The sequence below is a fragment of the Salvelinus sp. IW2-2015 genome, linkage group LG14 (genome assembly GCF_002910315.2).
Source record: "Salvelinus sp. IW2-2015 linkage group LG14, ASM291031v2, whole genome shotgun sequence".
Lineage (NCBI taxonomy): Eukaryota > Metazoa > Chordata > Actinopteri > Salmoniformes > Salmonidae > Salvelinus > Salvelinus sp. IW2-2015.
The window spans coordinates 18,707,945-18,726,321 of record NC_036854.1 but is presented as its reverse complement, the minus strand read 5'-3'; the positions used below and the strand labels follow the sequence as shown (position 1 = coordinate 18,726,321).

General features: G+C 43.2%; 1 protein-coding gene across 2 annotated transcripts in view; it reads left to right on the top strand.

Annotated features, from left to right (window-relative positions):
- zdhhc14 (zinc finger DHHC-type palmitoyltransferase 14) overlaps positions 1–18,377 on the top strand; it is a 44,694-nt gene that overhangs the window by 2,841 nt on the left and 23,476 nt on the right. For both annotated transcript variants that reach the window (XM_023999496.2, XM_023999495.2), the window contains exon 2: positions 17,990–18,150. In XM_023999496.2, the coding sequence (XP_023855264.1) occupies positions 17,990–18,150 (161 nt within the window). The remainder of the gene's footprint in view (positions 1–17,989; positions 18,151–18,377) is intronic.

The following is an 18,377-nucleotide window of genomic DNA, read 5'->3' as shown; positions in this document are numbered from 1 at the left end:
TTCTACAACTTGATTGGAGTCCACCTGTGGTAAATTCAATTGATTGGACATGATTAGGAAAGGCACACACCTGTCTATATAAGTTCCCACAGTTGACAGTGCATGTCAGAGCAAAAACCAAGCCAGGATTGTGTCGAGGCACCGATCTGGGTAAGGGTACCAAAACATTTCTGCAGCATTGAAGGTCCCCAAGAACACAGGGGCCTCCATCATTCTTAAATGGAAGAAGTTTGGAACCACCAAGACTCTTCCTAGAGCCAGCCGGCCGACCAAACTGAGCAATCGGGGGAGGAGGGCCTGGGTCACAGAGGTGACCAAGAACCCAGTGGTCACTCTGACAAAGCTCCAGAGTTCCTCTGTGGAGATGGGAGAACCTTCCAGAAGGACAACCATCTCTGCAGCACTCCACCAATCAGGCCTTTATTGTAGAGTAGCCAGACGGAAGCCACTCCTCAGTAAAAGGCACATGACAGCCCGCTTGGAGTTTGCCAAAAGGCACCTAAAGACTCTCAGATCATAAGAAACAAGATTCTCTGGTCTGATGAAACCAAGATTGAACACTTTGGACTGAATGCCAAGCGTCACGTCTGGAAGAAATCTGGCACCATCCCTACGGTGAAGCATGGTAGAGGCAGCATCATGCTGTGTGTATGTTTTTCAGCGACAGGGACTGGGAGACTAGTCAGGATCGAGGCAAAGATGAACGGAGCAAAGTACCCCAAGCATACTTCCAAGGGTGTGGCACACTGGCAAGTCAAGGTATTGGCCATCACAAAGCCCTGACCTCAATCCTATAGAACATTTGTGGGCAGAACTGAAAAAGCATGTGCGAGCAAGGAGGCCTACAAACCTGACTCAGTTACACCAGCTCTGTCAGGAGGAATGGGCCAAAATTCAGTGCATGCTTGGAGTACATGTCCTGGTAATCCATCTGGCCCTGCAACCTTGTGAATGTTGAACTGTTTAAAGGTCTTACTCACATTGGCTACGGAGAGCGTGATCACACAGTCGTCCGGAACAGCTGATGCTCCCATGCATGCTTCAGTGTTGCTTGCCTCGAAGCAAGCATAGAAGTTATTTAACTCGTCTGGTAGGCTCGTGTCACTGGGCAGCCCTCGCCTGTGCTTCCCTTTGTAGTCTGTAATAGTTTGCGAGCCCTGCCACATCCAACGAGCGTCGGAGCCGGTGTATTACGATTCAATCTTAGTCCTGTATTGATGCTTTGCCTGTTTGATGGTTCGTCGGAGGGCATAGCGGGATTTCTTAGAAGTGTTCGGGGTTAGAGTCCCGCTCCGTGAAAGCGGCAGCTCTACCCTTTAGCTCAGTGCGGATGTTGCCTATAATCCATTGCTTCTGTTTGGGGTATGTACGTACGGTCACTGTGGGGACAATGTCATCGATGCACTTATTGATGAAGCCAGTGACTGACGTGGTGTACTCCTCAATGCCATCGGAAGAATCCCGGGAACATATTCCAGTCTGTCCTAACAAAACATTCCTGTAGCTTAGCATCTTTGACATCTGACTACATCTTTATTGACCAAGTCATTGGTGGTTCCTGCTTTGGTTTTTGCTTGTAAGCAGTAATCAGAAGGCTAGTATTATGGTCAGATTTGCCAAATGGAGGGCGAGGGAGAGCTTTGTACGTGTCTCTGTGTGTGGAGTAAAGGTGGTCTAGAGTTTTTTTATTTTCCTCTGGTTGCACATTTAACATGCTGGTAGAAATGAGGTAAAACGGATTTAAGTTTCCCTGCATTAAAGTTCCCAGCCACTAGGAGTGCCGCCTCTGGATGAGCGTTTTCCTGTTTGCTTATGGCCTTATACAGCTCATTGAGTGCGGTCTTAGTGCCAGCATCGGTTTGTGATGGTAAATAGACAGCTATGAAAAATATAGATAAACTCTCTTGGTAAATAGTGTGGTCTACAGCTTATCATAAGATACTCTACCTCAGGCAAGCAAAACCTTGAGACTTCCTTAATATTAGATTTTGTGCACCTGCTGTTGTTTACAAATATACACAGACTGCCACCCCTTGTCTTACCGGAGTCAGCTGTTCTAACTTGCCGATGCAGCGTAAAACCCGCCAGCTGTATGTTATCCGTGTCGTCACTCAGTCACGACTCGGTGAAACATAAGATATTACAGTTTTTAATGTCTCGTTGGTAGGATATTTGTGATCGTAGCTCATCTATAGTTAATTTACGTCCCATATATCTCTTTCTCATGCGAATGATGGGGATTTGGGACTTGTCGGGTGTCTGAAGTAAATCCTTCGCGTCCGACTCGTTAAAGAAAAACACTTTGTCCACTACGAGGTGAGTAATCGCTGTCCTGATATCCAGAAACATTATGTACAAAATAAGTTACAAATAACGCGAAAAAACACAGTTGGTTAGGAAACTGTAAAACGGCAGCCATCTTATCCGGCGCCAACCTTGTAGCGTCATACCCAAGAAAACTCGAGGCTGTAATCGTTGCTAAAGGTGCTTCAATAAAGTACTGAGTAAAGCGTCTGAATACTTATGTTAATGTGATATTTCAGTTTTTTTATTAGCAAAAATGTCTAAAAAACAGTTTTTGCTTTGTCATTATGGGGTATTTTGTGTAGATTGATGAGGGGGGGAAACAATTTCATTTTAGAATAAGGCTGTAACGTAACAAAATGTGGAAAAGGTGTGGGGTCTGAATACTTTCCGAATGCACCGTATGCAGTACATCTAAATCCACTTGATGTTAGGTCAATGACATCCCTCCTGCATAGTACACTCATTAGAATTGCCATTTTTCATTTAACTGAAAATACATGAATATTTCCTGTCCATATGAGCTACAGATCTACAGACAAGTGTGGTGGGTTCCTTGACTTCTCTTATCAAAGGTACACCTTTATTTTCTTAAAATTCAAAGTTTGATGTTCTGAAAAATACAATATACTCTACACTGAGCGTTTTATAAAAATATTTCAGACTGGAGAACACATTGGGAGGGATCTTCTGTAAAATATGGTTGCGGATCTTTGATGTTATGAGGCTATTTTACTTACACTGGTCAACGGTATGAACTTTACCAAGTACCAGGATGCTGAAACTTGATCTCAAGTATATCTTCCAGCAAGACAATAACCCCAAGCACACATAAAAATCTACAAACATATGGTAAATTCACCACAAAAAAATCTACATTTTGAAATGGCCATCTCAGTCTCCTGGCTTGAACCCCATTAAAAACCAGTGGTTTGAATTGAACAGGGCTGTCCATAAGCACATACAAAGGATATCAAGGATCTAGAAAGATTATGTTTGGAGGAAAGGTCTAAGCGCCAAAGAGCTCTATTTTCATGTCATCGGACCATAGCACCCATTCCAAGTGCCAATGTTGTTTATCAAACTCCAGGCGGTGCTATGGACAGATTTTTTTTGTGTGTGTTACTCAATTATTTCGATCAATAGTGAGCTCACCCGTGATGTGATGAATTGTAATTGCTATTAGGTAATTCATATTATGGTTTCTGTCAGTCGAGAGTTATCTAAATATGACAGCTTGTGTTACGTCAATCGTTCTTCAGCGCTAGGACTAATGTTGCCTATATTTTCCGGTTTGGATGATTGTGTTATGCAGTCGCTACTTCTGCGACTGTCTAAACATTGTATTCAAAAATAAACCGGTCACATTCAGGACATAACCTTGTAAGGACTGTGTTTGTGCAGAATGTTTCTGTTAAAAAACTGTGTGGCCAGCTCAAACGTTGACTACTGCGTCAATCGAAACTGGACATTCTAAATAAGCATTCTAATCGCTCCGGTTTGAGCGTACGTTTCAGGGATCACTGTAGATTGATCACATCCGTGTGCTGGTACGTGTCAAAGGGTTAAACCAACTTTGTTTCCCCCACAACAATTTACTTTTAAAATAGGAACTTGTTTATTTTTTATGGATTTTATGTGAAAAAATACATGCTCAAAAAACATAAATAGGCCTATGATCTTTCTCACTTTACTGTAGCCTACTTGTATGACCCAGAGAGCTAAAATCACTGGGAGCAAAGTCTCTCATGTCCCTAATTCATGATACACCAAAAATGATTCCCAATTTAAAGTTTCAAAATAAATTATTATTATTATTATTATTTTTTTATTATATATTTTTTTCTCGTTCAAATATTTTTTTATTGAGCACACACAAGAATGGTGTATAGGTATAAGACAGGTATACAATTCTTATCTAAACATAAAAGAGCAGACAGAAACAAAAAGACCCAGAGTTCTGGGTACAAAACAAATATTACAAAACAAGACATACAGAATAAGGACAGGTAGAAAGAAAGAGGGTAGGTGTCACCCCCCACTTATTCCCCCCCTAATCCCTCCCCCACTTCTTCCCCCCCCCTTATCCCTTCCCCTTATTCCCCTCCCGACTGCTCGGGTGGCAGTGCCAGCACATGCTGCCCAAAGGTGGATTAAAATATTACAATTGAGAGTGCGTTAAAAAGTACAAATTCACAGCGCCGAATGGACCAAGTAAGAGAGGAAAGGCTGCCAGATTTGATCAAATGTTGATAATTTATTGTTCAGAATATATCTAATTCTTTCTAAGTGTACAGTGTTTGCCAATTCGCTGAGCCATAATTTGGTAGTGGGCGCTTCCCTCTTTTTCCAAAACAACAAGATTAGTTTTTTTGCCGAAATGAGACTGTAAGAGATGAGTTGTTTTTGAGGGTTGGTTGAAGTTTCTAAATAAATATTTAATGTCATAATTATAAATGTCAATGGAACACATTAACAGGAAGCATGTGCAGAAGGTGATTTTAATAATAAGAAACATGAAGATAATCAAAATTGTAGTAGCGTACTGAACGTAAACAAAACCACTACTGTCTGAAGACTGAGGCTAATGAGGGCTAAATACAGGGAGAATAATCAGGTTGATGATGAAGTCCAGGTGTGCGTAACAATGGGGAGCAGGTGTGCACAATGATGGTTGCCAGGTGTGCGTAATGTGGGTTGCCAGGACCGGTGGTTAGTAGACCGGCGACGTTGAGCGCCGGAGCAGGAGAGCGTGAGTAGACATGACAGTACCCCGCCTCCTGACGCACGGCCCCAGCCGCAGGAGAACGCCGGCCAGGGGGACACCCCGATGGCAAGGAGTGGGCTGGTCCGGACGGCGGAGGTGGAAATCCCGGACGATGTTGGGATCCAGGATGTCTTCCACCGGGACCCAACAGCGCTCCTCTGGACCATACCCCTCCCAGTCCAGGTACTGGATCTGACCCCCACGACGTCAGGAGTCCAGGAGGGACCTGACGGCATAGGCAGGGATCCCATCAATATCTAGGGGCGGTGGAAGGGTGTCGCGGAGGATGGCACCAGCCAGGGGACCAAACCTCCTCTGCACGCCTGAACCACTCGTCCACCGCAGGAGCTTCGGTCTGGCTCGGGGTCCATGGAGCCAGGGCTGGCTGATATCCCAGGACACACTGGAAGGGGGTCAGCCCGGTGGAGGATTGAAGCTGTGAATTCTGTCCGTACTCTGCCCAGGGAAGGAACCGGGCCCACTCCCCCTGGCAGTGACTCCTAAGGAACCTCCCCAGCTCCTGGTTCATCCTCTCTACCTGCCCGTTGGACTGAGGCCGGTACCCGGATGTGAGGTTGATCGTGACCTCCAGCTTCTCCATGAAGGCTTTCCATACCCGTGACGTGAATTGGGGGATACGGTCAAAGAAGATGTCCTCTGGATAACCATAGTGCCGGAGGACCTACTGGAACAGTGCCTCAGCAACCTGGAGAGCGTTAGGGAGACCAATAAGAGGGATAAAATGGCAGGATCTCGAGAATCTGTCCTCAACAACCATAATAGTAGTGAAACCATCAGAAGAGGGGAGATCAGTGACAAAATCAATGGACAGATGAGACCAAGGCCGCTGAGGCATGGGAAGGGGCAGGAGTTTCCCTGCTGGAACGTGCCGGAGAGATTTAGTTTGGGCACATATGGAGCAGGAGTTGACATAGCGAGCGACGTCCTGCGCCAAGGTGGGCCACCAGTACTTTCCAGAGATAGATTGAATAGTGCGGGGATACTTGGGTGTCCAGTGATGAGAGATGTGTTGCGCCCAGGTAGGGCTGGGCGATAAATCAATATCAATAATTACAGAGGTAATTGCTTCCCTCAATAACGATATAAAAACGTTTAGATACATTTTAGATCATGTTGATATAGAATAATTCAGTACAGCAGTCCATTTCACCTCTGTGACGCAGCAGGGACGTGAGGAGAAGTGACAATATGCATGTGGAGAGGTATACGCCAACTAAAACTAAAATGCCTTCAAACATCATACTTTCCCGACGACCACACGGGTGAAGCTATAGCAGAGGGGCTCATTGACGCTCTCACCTCCTGGGGACTCAGTCAAGACAGACAGGTCTGCATTACAACGGATAGTGGTGCGAACGTGGTGAAGGCCGCTCAAATCAACAAATGGACGCGACTGCAATGTTTTGGACACCGTCTGCACTTGGCCATTGGTAAGTAACCTTGTCAATTGTGTATATTGAAGTGATTGGCTAGATGAAACTAAATGTGCATTTTTTTTAAATCAACCGATTAAGTTAAATATTACATTTGTACATAACTAAAGGGATTATTGTGATTTTAACATTTTATTAAAATCTCTTGATTTCTCTTAGAGAGAGTGGGTAGAGACAAACGGGTGGATCGAGCAATTGGAGTATGTAAGAAAGTGGTAGGTGCCTTTTCCTATTGGTGGAAAAAGGAGACCTGACAGTTGGACAAAAAGAACACAACCTACCCCAGCACAAGTTGGTGACAGAGTCGCCTACCAGGTGGGGATCATGTCAAAAGATGGTGCAAAGAGTACGGAAGTACAGAAAGCCATTTCACAGGTCTTGTCCAGTGACAAGAAGACCCGGCACTTAGCTCCCATCTATACAGATATAGATGTTCTTGAGTCCATCAACGAGGCATTGACCCCACTACTAGAATTCCCAGATGCTCTGTCTGGTGAGTCTTATGTCAGTGTGTCTTACCTGAAGTCAGTACTACACCTGTTCAATACAGAGGTCATGAAACCTGATGGTGAAACAGAGCTCACCCAAACCATCAAAACGATAGTCATGGACTATCTGAATGAGACATATGATGACCTAGCCACAGATGACCTCCTGGCCTCGTTGGTTGACCCTCGGTTTAAAACACATTACATCAAAGAGGAGAAGGTGGGCCACATAAAATAAAGAGTTGTCTCAGAGATGGTCATTGAGGGACATGAAAACCCAAGCCCAGCACAGAGAGACATTGCTGCTGCTTCACCACAACTGCCAGCTAAAAAGAGAAAGTGATTGGGCAGTTTTTTTCAAAAGTCCATGCTCCATCACCACAAGTCTTACTGAAATCCAGCTGGAAGAAAAGGAACTCAGCTGCTACCTTCAGTCTCCTGATGCTGACAGTGAAACCAATCCACTGGACTGGTGGAAGATCCACCAAAAACACTTTCCCAAAGTCAGCCACCTGGCAAAGTGCTACCTGTGCATTCCTGCGACCAGCTCCCCCTCAGAGCGTGTTTTTAGCACAGGTGGCAACATAGTGACCTGCCATAGGGCAGCTTTAAAGCCAGAAACCGTAGACAGACTTGTCTTTCTTGCAACTAACCCAACTTCAACTGTGATGTACCATTAGGCTAACAGTTATAATGCATATTGACTTGCACTATTTAAAAATATATATCTATATTTGTTCACAACTTGTAAGGGTTTATAGCTTTAAAAAAAGTGGAGTTAATGTTATTTGTGAGTTATTCTACTTCTGACAAATAAGACACATTAAAGCGTTTGGTTTGTTCAGGCATTCTTGAGTCTGAAGCAGATATGCACCTTTTAAACATTATTTGATTAATATTGTGATAATTATCGTTATCGAATGAAAAATATATATATATCGTGATAATTTATTTGCCATATCGCCCAGCCCTACGCCCAGGGCAACATCTGATCCCTTATCCCTGTGGGAACACGGGTTCCCTCTCCAGAGCCTGGCGAATGTCCACATCTACGTCCCAAAGCACAGGGGCTTAAACTCGGAAGGGCAGAATGATGGGATGCACTCAGGACAGAAACATCTCCCAAATCGTAGAGATGGGACAGGGCATCGGCTTTGATGTACTTTGAACCTGGGCGATATGACAAGGTGAAGTCGAATCTAGTGAAGAAAAGGGCCCACCTTGCCTGGCTTGGGTTCAGCCGCCTCGCTGTCCGTATGTACTCCAGGTTCCGATGGTCGGTGAGGATGAGAAATGGGTCCTTGGCGCCCTCCAGCCAGTGTCTCCGCTACTCAAATGCCAACTTCACCGCCAAGAGCTCCCGGTCGCCGAAGTCATAGTTCCTCTATGCAGGAGACAGTTTTTTTTGTAGTATGCACATGGATACAATTTCTGTGGGTTACCTTGACGTTGGGACAGGACGGCCCCCACGCCCACTTCTGAAGTGTCTGCCTCCACCTCGAAGGGCAGTGTAGGATCTGGGTGTTCCAGCAAAAGGGCAGAGGTGAAACGCCCCTTCAGTATACGGAAGGCCTCATTGACTGCAGGACTTCACACCAACTTACGGGGACCAACCTTGAGGTGGGAGGAGAGGCGATGGAGCTCAAGTTCCTAATGAAGCGGCGGTAGAAGTTGGCAAACCCCAAAAGCTGTTGTAGTCCCTTTATGGTGGTTGGGACCGGCCATGGCCTGACTGCATCAACCTTCCTCTCCTCCATCATAACTCCCTATGGACTGATCCTAAGAAGGAGACAGCGACCTGATGGAACTGGCACTTCTCCTCTTTCACATACAGGTGTTTCTCCAGGAGTCGTTCCAGGACTACTCTGACGTTGGCGATGTGATCCTCCAAGGTGGCCGAGTAGAACAGGATGTCATTGATATACACAACCACCTCCTGGCACCCAAGCATGTCCCGGGACACCTCGTTAACGAATGCCTGGAACACCGACGGAGCGTTGGCTAATCCATAAGGCATCACCAAGTACTCATAGTGCCCAGACATTGTGCTGAATGCCTTTTTCCATTCATTCCCCTCACAGATGCGGATCAGATTGTAGGCACTCTGTGGGTCCAATTTGGTATTGAAAGAAACGGGCCCGCTGAGCTGTTCGATCGCGGCCAGCACCAACGGGAGAGGGTAGCGGTACTTGGTGGTGATGGAATTGACAGCAGAGTCATTGGCAGTAGAGAGCTGGAAGGAAAGGCTGAATGCAGTGTACATAAATGTTAACTAAGTCAGCCAGACTCATGGTCATCCTCTGTGATCCTTTCTCACACGTCGAAGGTCTGTGAAACGTTTTCATAGATCTCTAAGCTTCCTTTTTATTCAAATTGTTTTAATATAAATATTTAAACAATACAAAGCATACACATACAAATGACAACAGACGCATACAAACATCCACAACATCACCCCTGCCCAGACCCACCTGCTTACACCCCCATCCATCTCCAGCACCCGTCACTCTCCGCCACATGGCCTCAAACTGCAGCGTTTTGTTTCTCTGTCGCCATGCACTTTCAACATTTAGATAATAAAGCATTTGACTTTTTCATTTGGTTAACGACGGAGGTTTGGTTGATTTCCAGTTTTGAAGTAAATGTTTTTTTCAAGATGATTGAGGAGAAGAGGATTGTCCAACCCATCGATCTCTAAGCTTCTGCAGGTTCCAAAGGGTCATTTTTAAAGGTTTATATAATTGCAGTCAAAACGGGTTCCAATTAAGAACCTTTTTGGATTTGCTTAGTGTATCAGCCTGAAAAGCCTGCAATTCAATAGCCTACTCATTGAGTGCTAAAATGTCACAAATATAAGGCAATTAAGTCACATATACACAGATGTCTTCAATTAGAATTGTTCATGACAGCTTGTAAAGGCCTGATGTTATCACATGCAAATTCATTCATTTGACATCAATGGTAATATGCAGAGATTTTCCTGTCTCTCTCCCCATCCCCCACCTTTCCCTCTGTGGTCTTTCATTCCTCCCACATTCTATACCAAAACATGGCACCGTAGTGTTCCCGTTTCCGTAGTAACCGTTTCCTCTTGAGCTCTTTGTGTCCTGTCGAACAAACAGCTTGCAAGGCAACTGGAGGAGAGTCACTGATTAGTCCCAGTTTGATTTGGGTTGTGTCCCAGTTTGATTTGGGTTATATCCTGTTCCCTATATAGTGCACTACTTTTGACCAACGCCTATTTTGTTGCATTACAACCTGTAATTTAAATGTTTTTATTTGGATTTCATGTAATGGACATACACAAAATAGTCCAAATTGGTGAAGTGAAATGAAAATAATTACTTGTTTCAAAAGAATTGCGCGTGCATATGTATTCACCCCCTTTTCTATGAAGCCCCTAAATAAGATCTGGTGCAACCAATTACCTTCAGAAGTCACATAATTAGTTAGATTGCACACAGGTGGACTTTATTTAAGTGTCAAATGATCTGTCACATGATCTCAGTATATATACACCTGTTCTGAAAGGCCCCAGAGTCTGAAACACCACTAAGCAAGGGGCACCAGCAAGCAAGCGGCACCATGAAGTCCAAGGAGCTCTCCAAACAGGTCAGGGACAAAGTTGTAGAGAAGTACAGCTCAGGGTTTGGTTATAAAAAAATATCAGAAACTTTGAACATCCCACAGAGCACCATTAAATCCATTATAAAACAATGGAAAGAATATGGCACCACAACAAATCTGCCAAGAGAGGGCCGCACACCAAAACTCACAGACCAGGCAAGGAGGGCATTAATCAATCAGAGAGGCAACAAAGAAACCAAAGATAACCCTGAAGGAGCTGCAAAGCTCCACAGCGGAGATTGGAGTATCTGTCCATAGTACACTCCACAGAGCTGGGCTTTACAGAAGAGTGGCCAGAAAAGCCATTGCTTAAAGAAAAAAATAACCAAACACATTTGGTGTTTGCCAAAAGGCATGTGGGAGTCTCCCAAAATGTATGGAAAAGGGAACTCTGGTCAGAGGAGACTAAAATGTAGCTTTTGGCCATCAAGGAAAACGCTATGTCTGGCGCAAACCCAACACCTCTCATCACCCCGAGAACACCATCCATGCTGTGGGGATGTTTTTCATCGGCAGGGACTGGGAAACTGGTCAGAATTGAAGGAATGAATGCAGGTGCTAAATGCAGGGAAATTCTTGAGAGAAACCTGTTTCAGTCTTCCAGAGATTTGAGACTGGGATGGAGGTTCACCTTCCAGCAGGACAATGACCCTAAGCATACTGTTAAAGCAACACTCGAGTGGTTTAAGGGAAACATTTAAATGTCTTGGAATGGCCTAGTCAAAGCCCAGACCTCAATCCAATTGAGAATCTGTGGTATGACTTAAAGATTGCTGTACACCAGCGGAACCCATCCAACTTGAAGGAGCTGGAGCAGTTTTACCTTAAAGAATGGGCAAAAATCCCAGTGGCTAGATGTGCCAAGCTTATAGAGACATACCCCAAGAGACTTGCAGCTAATTGCTGCAAAAGTTGTCTCTACAAAGTATTGAGGGGGGTGAATAGTTATGCACGTTCAAGTTTTCAGTTTTTTTGTCTTATTTCTTATTTGTTTCACAATAAAAAAATATGTTGCATCTTCAAAGTGGTAGTCATGTTATGTAAATCAAATGATACAAACCCCCCAAAAATCTATTTTAATTCCAGGTTGTAAGGCAACAAAACAGGAAAAATGCCAAGGGGGTGAATACTTTCGCAAGCCACTGTACATAGCGAATAGGGTGACATTTGGGATTGCAGGCAGCCTTGGTTTCTGTTGGTTGTGTTTGACTCAAGGATAAGACTAAAGTCATTACAATCCTCTAGCCTGAGTGAAGAGCCAAAACATTCATCCGTTTATAGTCCAACATGCTCTGGGATTTGCCTGGGAAACATAGCACAAATGGTCAAATGAATGTGTCGTGATTCAACCATGGAATGGATCAACTGCTGGTTAACGTTTGCATGTTGTTTAGGGATTTTTGCATAGAGCATCAGAAAATGAAATGACGGAAAGACGATCATGTCTGAATGTTTTCACTTCTCCTCTTCTCAAGGCTGAGAAACATTCATTTGATTCATGGGGATACATTTATAATAATAGGGCCCAGAACACCATTGCCTGAAATTTGGGGTCAAGAAAATACTGTCCTTGTGTATTTGTAAGCTTTCGTTCAGACTATCTTTCCAGTACAGTATCTAAGAGTGTCCATATTCCATTGTCTGTATACCAAGGGCACAGTCCTTTACAAAGGCAGTGGGATAGAGAAGTGCAGCTATATACTGTAGATTGAAAGACTCGCTACCATGTCCCAACCCAACCTTTCCCTCCACGGTGTGCCAGATTCACCAAGCCCTCTGACAATTATCCCCGTTTTGGGTAAAATGCCAACAACAACATTGGGAAAGGGAAACAGGGATACCTAGTCAGTTGTACAACTGAATGCCTTCAACTGAAATGTGTCTTCCGCATTTAACCCAACCCCTCTGAATCAGAGAGGTGCGGGGGGCTACCATAATCGACATCCACGTCTTCTTGGTTGATAACCTCCTCCTTAGAAGGACAAAACAAAAGGAAGGACTAAGCTACTACTTGGAAACTTTCTGCAGCTATTTCCAATCCAAATTATGACGAACCGATAAGGTCTCTGGGTTTCGGTCTAATTCAATTCCAGTGTAACCGCCTCACAGATCTAAAGTGGCAGCTATACTGCTCTCATATCAGTCAACACTGACTATGCAGCAGTAAGTGGATAAAAGCATGATATTTCACTTCATGACTACCTCCATTTAAGATTTAATATAGTTTTAGAGGTGCCCCTCTACCCTCACTGCCTAGGCTATAACCTGAAACCAATGAATCAAACCTGAGCTCAACATAACCTCCCCCCCATGAAATGATGGAGATCTCAATGTCTGATATTGGAACAACCCATAGAGCACTTTATTAAGGGAACCTACATGGGGTTATTTCATAAGAGATTTGGATATTGTACCCACTAAAATATGAATGGACATTCAATCCTTGTTCTAATCAAATCGTTGTATAATAGATAATACTCAAATCTAATTTAGGAAGGAACATTCCAAATCTTTCCAAACGTTTATGTTATGGGCTACGTCCCAAATGGCACCCTACTTACTACACAGTGCAGTACTTTTGACCAAGATGCCATTTGGGACGCAACCATGATCTGAGAATGATTGAAGTCTTGTGAGAGGAGCCATAGTGGAGTATTTGATGAATCTCCCCACCAAGCCAAGAATAACAGGATCTGGGGCTGTTCTTACTAACCCCTAGGACCAGTCGCTCTGTCCTCTCACTCAGTCTTGCAGACAGAGGTAAAGTTCTTCCTGGTGAGGTTGCCTAAGAATATGGATCATCAGTACTAATGGATGTTTTAAGCATATTGACCAGAGTGCTGAAGGTAAGATATTAGTGATGTGGGAAAAATTGATACAGCAGTATAATTTTTTACGATATTGATTTATATGACAGTGTTGATTCAAAAAATAAAATTAAAAATGTTTCTTTATTTCGCTAAGATGTTACCGTTAAAGGGGCAATCTGCAGTTGCTACATCCATTTTTTAGACCTTTAAATTGATGATATATACCAGTTGATTCTTGAAGGATATAACTTAGATGCCTATGAGCTTAGTTCAACTGTCCTACCCCATCAGAACCCAAAATATTAGCTTGTTGTCTTTGTAAACTAGGTAATTATAAACAAACACTGTATAATTTTGATATCATGGATGGTCAGACCTTGTATCCATAACTCTGTCCATGAGTTTGAGAATGGTTACATTTCTCTAGCCCCATCCCTCAGTGTTCTACCAAAATAGTGGCTTAGAGACTGCTTTTGTTATTGTTTGAACTGCAGATTTCCACTTTTAAATGGTGAGCTAATATGTTTTGAGGACTTATGTCCATGACTGATCAAACTCATTTTCTCTACAGGAGAAATATAGTGACCAATGTTTGGAACAGTGAATTGCATTGAAATTGCCATATCGAATCGTAATACATATAAAATCTAGGGCTGTTCCCAGACCAAAATGTTGTCTGTTCTTTCAACCAATCAATTGGTCTAAATTGTACCATTTTTTATATATATAGACACACCCTATGTGTTTTAATAAAAATCAACTATATGCACTGAGCTTGATGCTTTAAGTGCACTGTTTGAATAAATTATTAAGACACACAAATGACTCGAGGGAGCCAGAGATCAAGATAACCCCAAGGAAAAAAACTGTTCCTGACCCTCCTGCTCCTGCTGGCCTTCACAGATTTTGCCATTATGCTCCTGAAGTTGCTGGTAATAGGCTACACCAGGGGTCGGAAAGCTTTTTCATGGGGAGTGCTAATGTAACGGATGTGAAATGGCTAGCTAGTTAGCGGTGGTGCGAGCTAATAGCCTTTCAATCGGTGACGTCACTTGCTCTGAGACCTTGAAGTAGTGGTTCCCCTTGCTCTGCAAGGGCCGAGGCTTTTGTGGAGCGATGGGTAACGATGCTTCGTGGGTGACTGTTGTTGATGTGTGCAGAAGGTCCCTGGTTCGCGCCCGGGTCGGGTAGAGGGGACGGACTAAAGTAATACTGTTACACTAACATGACAATTTATCCTTTTTTTTTTCTTCACATACACAATTTATCTTACAATTTCTAACCGATCTGCATGCCAGTTCTGATTTTCATATACACATTTTCGTGGAACATTTCAATAATAATAATGTATTTTTGTTCTATTGCCAACTAGGTAAAAAATAGCCTACATAAAGCCAACAAATAAAAACATTGTAGGTAGAGAATATATCATGATTTAATAAATATAGGCCTTAATCACATTGGCTACACATGGAGGTTTGTTCATGTTCTTTCATGTTCTTTCAATCACATTCATCTCTCTACTCGAACTTGAAACATATCAACTATTAAACTGCAAGTTCATATCAACTATCGAACGGGTCCGGCCCTCAGGTCGCTCTAGCAAACTTGAAACATTGTATCAACTATTCTGGGCCCTCAGTTTACCCCTGCAGTGAGCTCCAGACAGACACCGCTGTATTGGCAGAACTTCGCAAGGGATAAGAAAGTAGCGTGATCAGGTATTTTTTCACTGCATGATATTTTCCCCTTTCACACCGAGGCTTGGTGGTTATAAGGGAGAGAGCTGGTAAGAATTGTCAAATACATTGAGGAGCTATTGTATATCATTCTCAATGGATGTAAAAACAGACTTGGCTTACTTGCTGTTTGAGGTGAAGAAAAAATACTTTGAGAAGCTCCACAGCTCATTAGCAGTGGTGAGTTAAGACAATCAGAAATACTATCAGACATCCCCAAATGTGTACATTTGCGTTCAGGCCAGGTAGCCTAAGCTTACTTCCATGCGTAATCAGTTGCGCGTCTTTACTCAACATTGACAGGAGCGCTCCAAACAAAAGACAATTAATAAATTGACAACTCGTAAATGGAATGAAATAAACCAAAATTTGTTTCTCACAAGTGTAGCATAGGTTGTGAGCTCTGCAAACAACATGTCCACTCCGACAATGAAAACGGTAAACGACTGTATGCATTAACAGAAATGACTGTAACCAAACAAACATTGTAGATGAGAAAATACGGGAATTAACGGTAAATGTAAAGAGGAATTGATAGTCACTAACAATAAAACGGCAAATAATTCACACAATTAAGTTATGAAACAATGGATGTGCACAGACTGGCCTGAGAGAGACGCGCCTTGTGCAGAGTGATGGACCGAGCAATGGGCAATGGATTAGTCCACCAGATGCATCATAGTCTTGCATTCCGGCGGATGTCATTCATTTTCAATGGAGCAGTCCGCAACACTACGTTGGGGGTGCCTCACTAGGCTGCGTTCTGTATACCACATGCATTCAATATTTTCAACTTGTGTGTTGCTTTACCGTGCGGTGGTACAAACGGAAGTACACACAGACTCCAACTACCTAGCTTTTAGATAGTTGAAAAGCGAAGTACATGTGCCTCAGGTACATAAAATGCGGGCTAGACATTCGACAAAACAAAACGCATGCATCTGGTGGACATCGGGCATGACATATTTCTGATAAATTTGCGACCGCAAACTAAATAAAATCTCCGTCAACTAACAGCATATCGACCAAACAATAGACCAGTCGACTAAATTGGGTCAGCCCTAATAGAATCGCAATACAAATCGTATCTGCATCTAAGCATCGTGATAATATCGTTATCGGGGGCTTCCTGGTAACTCCCAACCCTACAAGATATGGAGTGTACTATTTGCATTAGAGCTGAATCCACAGCAGACAGCCAGTGACTGTTGTTGTGGGAGGCCATTCCATTTGAATGGAAAAATGCATATAAGGCCATAACATATTTATGGAAAGCGCCCAGTCCAGGGGGTGTACTTGTAGCCTACATAATGCTATAAACAGGAGATTGGTCTACAGTGCAGGAGCTTTTCTGGCTCACACAAGGCTTACTTTTACTTTATATATATTTTAAATTGCACAGAAGGTCATGCCCTTTGTATGGGAAAATTCACATAGCGCCATACCATTGCCATATGCACAGAATGTGCTACTAGATACCCAGACAGCAGACAGGCTTTGAGAAGAGAAGAAGGGAGCCTCTGTTCAAATCTATAAATAATGTGAAAATAAACATGAGGGCGTACCTTTCATTTCATGGCTTTGTCACAGATGCCAGTCGAGTAAGATGCTTGGAAATTGTTTTTCTTCTCAGCCCTAGGCCAGTAGATTTCAGTCAGTGGATCCATTCCAAATGGCCCCATATTCCCGATATCCTCCTGAGACCCGAAAGAAAAAAAAGTTTGGGATACGCTTTTTTTTTTTTTTTTTTTTACATAACAAGTGTTTGGGGTGAAAAACAACATTTTACAAAGAAAAAAGTTTGAAAATATTGTTATTTATCTTTTATTGTATGTGCAAAATTGTAGTGGTCATTAGGATGTAAACATGAAAACATTTGCGTTAAAGCACAGAGTTTCTAAACCCAGAGGCGCAACATAGCTAGACTCCCGGGAACGCTTGCAAAACAGGCGAGACAGACGGGGTTTGAGAAGTCAATGAGAGAAGTGAACAATTCTTCTTAAGTTGTTCATTTTCTTAAACTAAAGGCACAACCTAGATTTGAACCAATGTCTTAAAAGTAGTTGAACATGTTATTACTCCAACCTCGTGAAAGTGACACACTGACACGTTTTCATTTTCATCAAAAACAACTTTATATCGAAGGAGTGTGTGTAATTAATAATTAGACACACTTCTTTTCAAATTTCTATAATATATGCTAATTTTGATGGCAGACATTTTTTTTAAAGAACCAAGAAGATAACGTTGTCAAGGTCACACCCACACACATCTCACTGAATACTGTGGCTTATATGGCCTCAGAGATACAGACCAAGAACTGACGTTTAACTAGAGAAGACAAAAATTAAATGCTGGGTCTCAGGAGGATAAAATTGTGCACTACTTTTCACCAGAGCCCTATGGGGTGTGTTGAATTGTGCCACTGAAAAACAGGCTATTCATTTTCACTTTCCAGGAAGGCCATTACTCATTGGCCCTGGCCCTCTTGTTTTGTCACCTAATGAAGTCAGATACAAAGGGCATGACAGTAGTGCTTTAATGTGATTGCACTAACCAACATCTGTTCATGAACAAAACACTGGGATTGGTATAATTGAGTTAGCTAATCAAATAATTACTGTCTGTGCGTGTCTGTTTGTGTGTGTTTGTGTGTGGGTGCATGTCTGTTTGTCCTAATAGTTTATTAGTTGTAAACATTCCACCCACTCAAATACAGAGACCACACTAAGAACAGCTACCAATTAGGCCTACGTGATTTTACATTCTTAAACCTTTCTTTTTATCTTCTCCCGTGCAGCTGTCCGTTCCTGGCGTCCAACCTGACCCCAGCCATCCCAGTGATCGGAGGGGTGTTGTTTCTCTTTGTGCTGGGGATGCTCTTCAGGGCCAGCTTCAGTGACCCGGGGGTCCTGCCCCGCGCCACGCCCGACGAGGCTGCCGACCTGGAGAGACAAATAGGTAACTATGGAGACAACCGTTTCCTGACGGTCCAGAGTCCAGGGGATGGTTTCCCAAATGGCACCCTATTCTCTATATAGTGTATGTGTGTAGTATACTACTTTTGACCAGAGGTGGGTTTTGGTCAAAAGTAGTCCAAGGTCCTGGTCAAAAGTAGTGCACTATGTAGGGAATAGGGTGCATTTTTGGACTTGGAGCAGGCAGAACTCTGCACTCAGAGTCTCTGA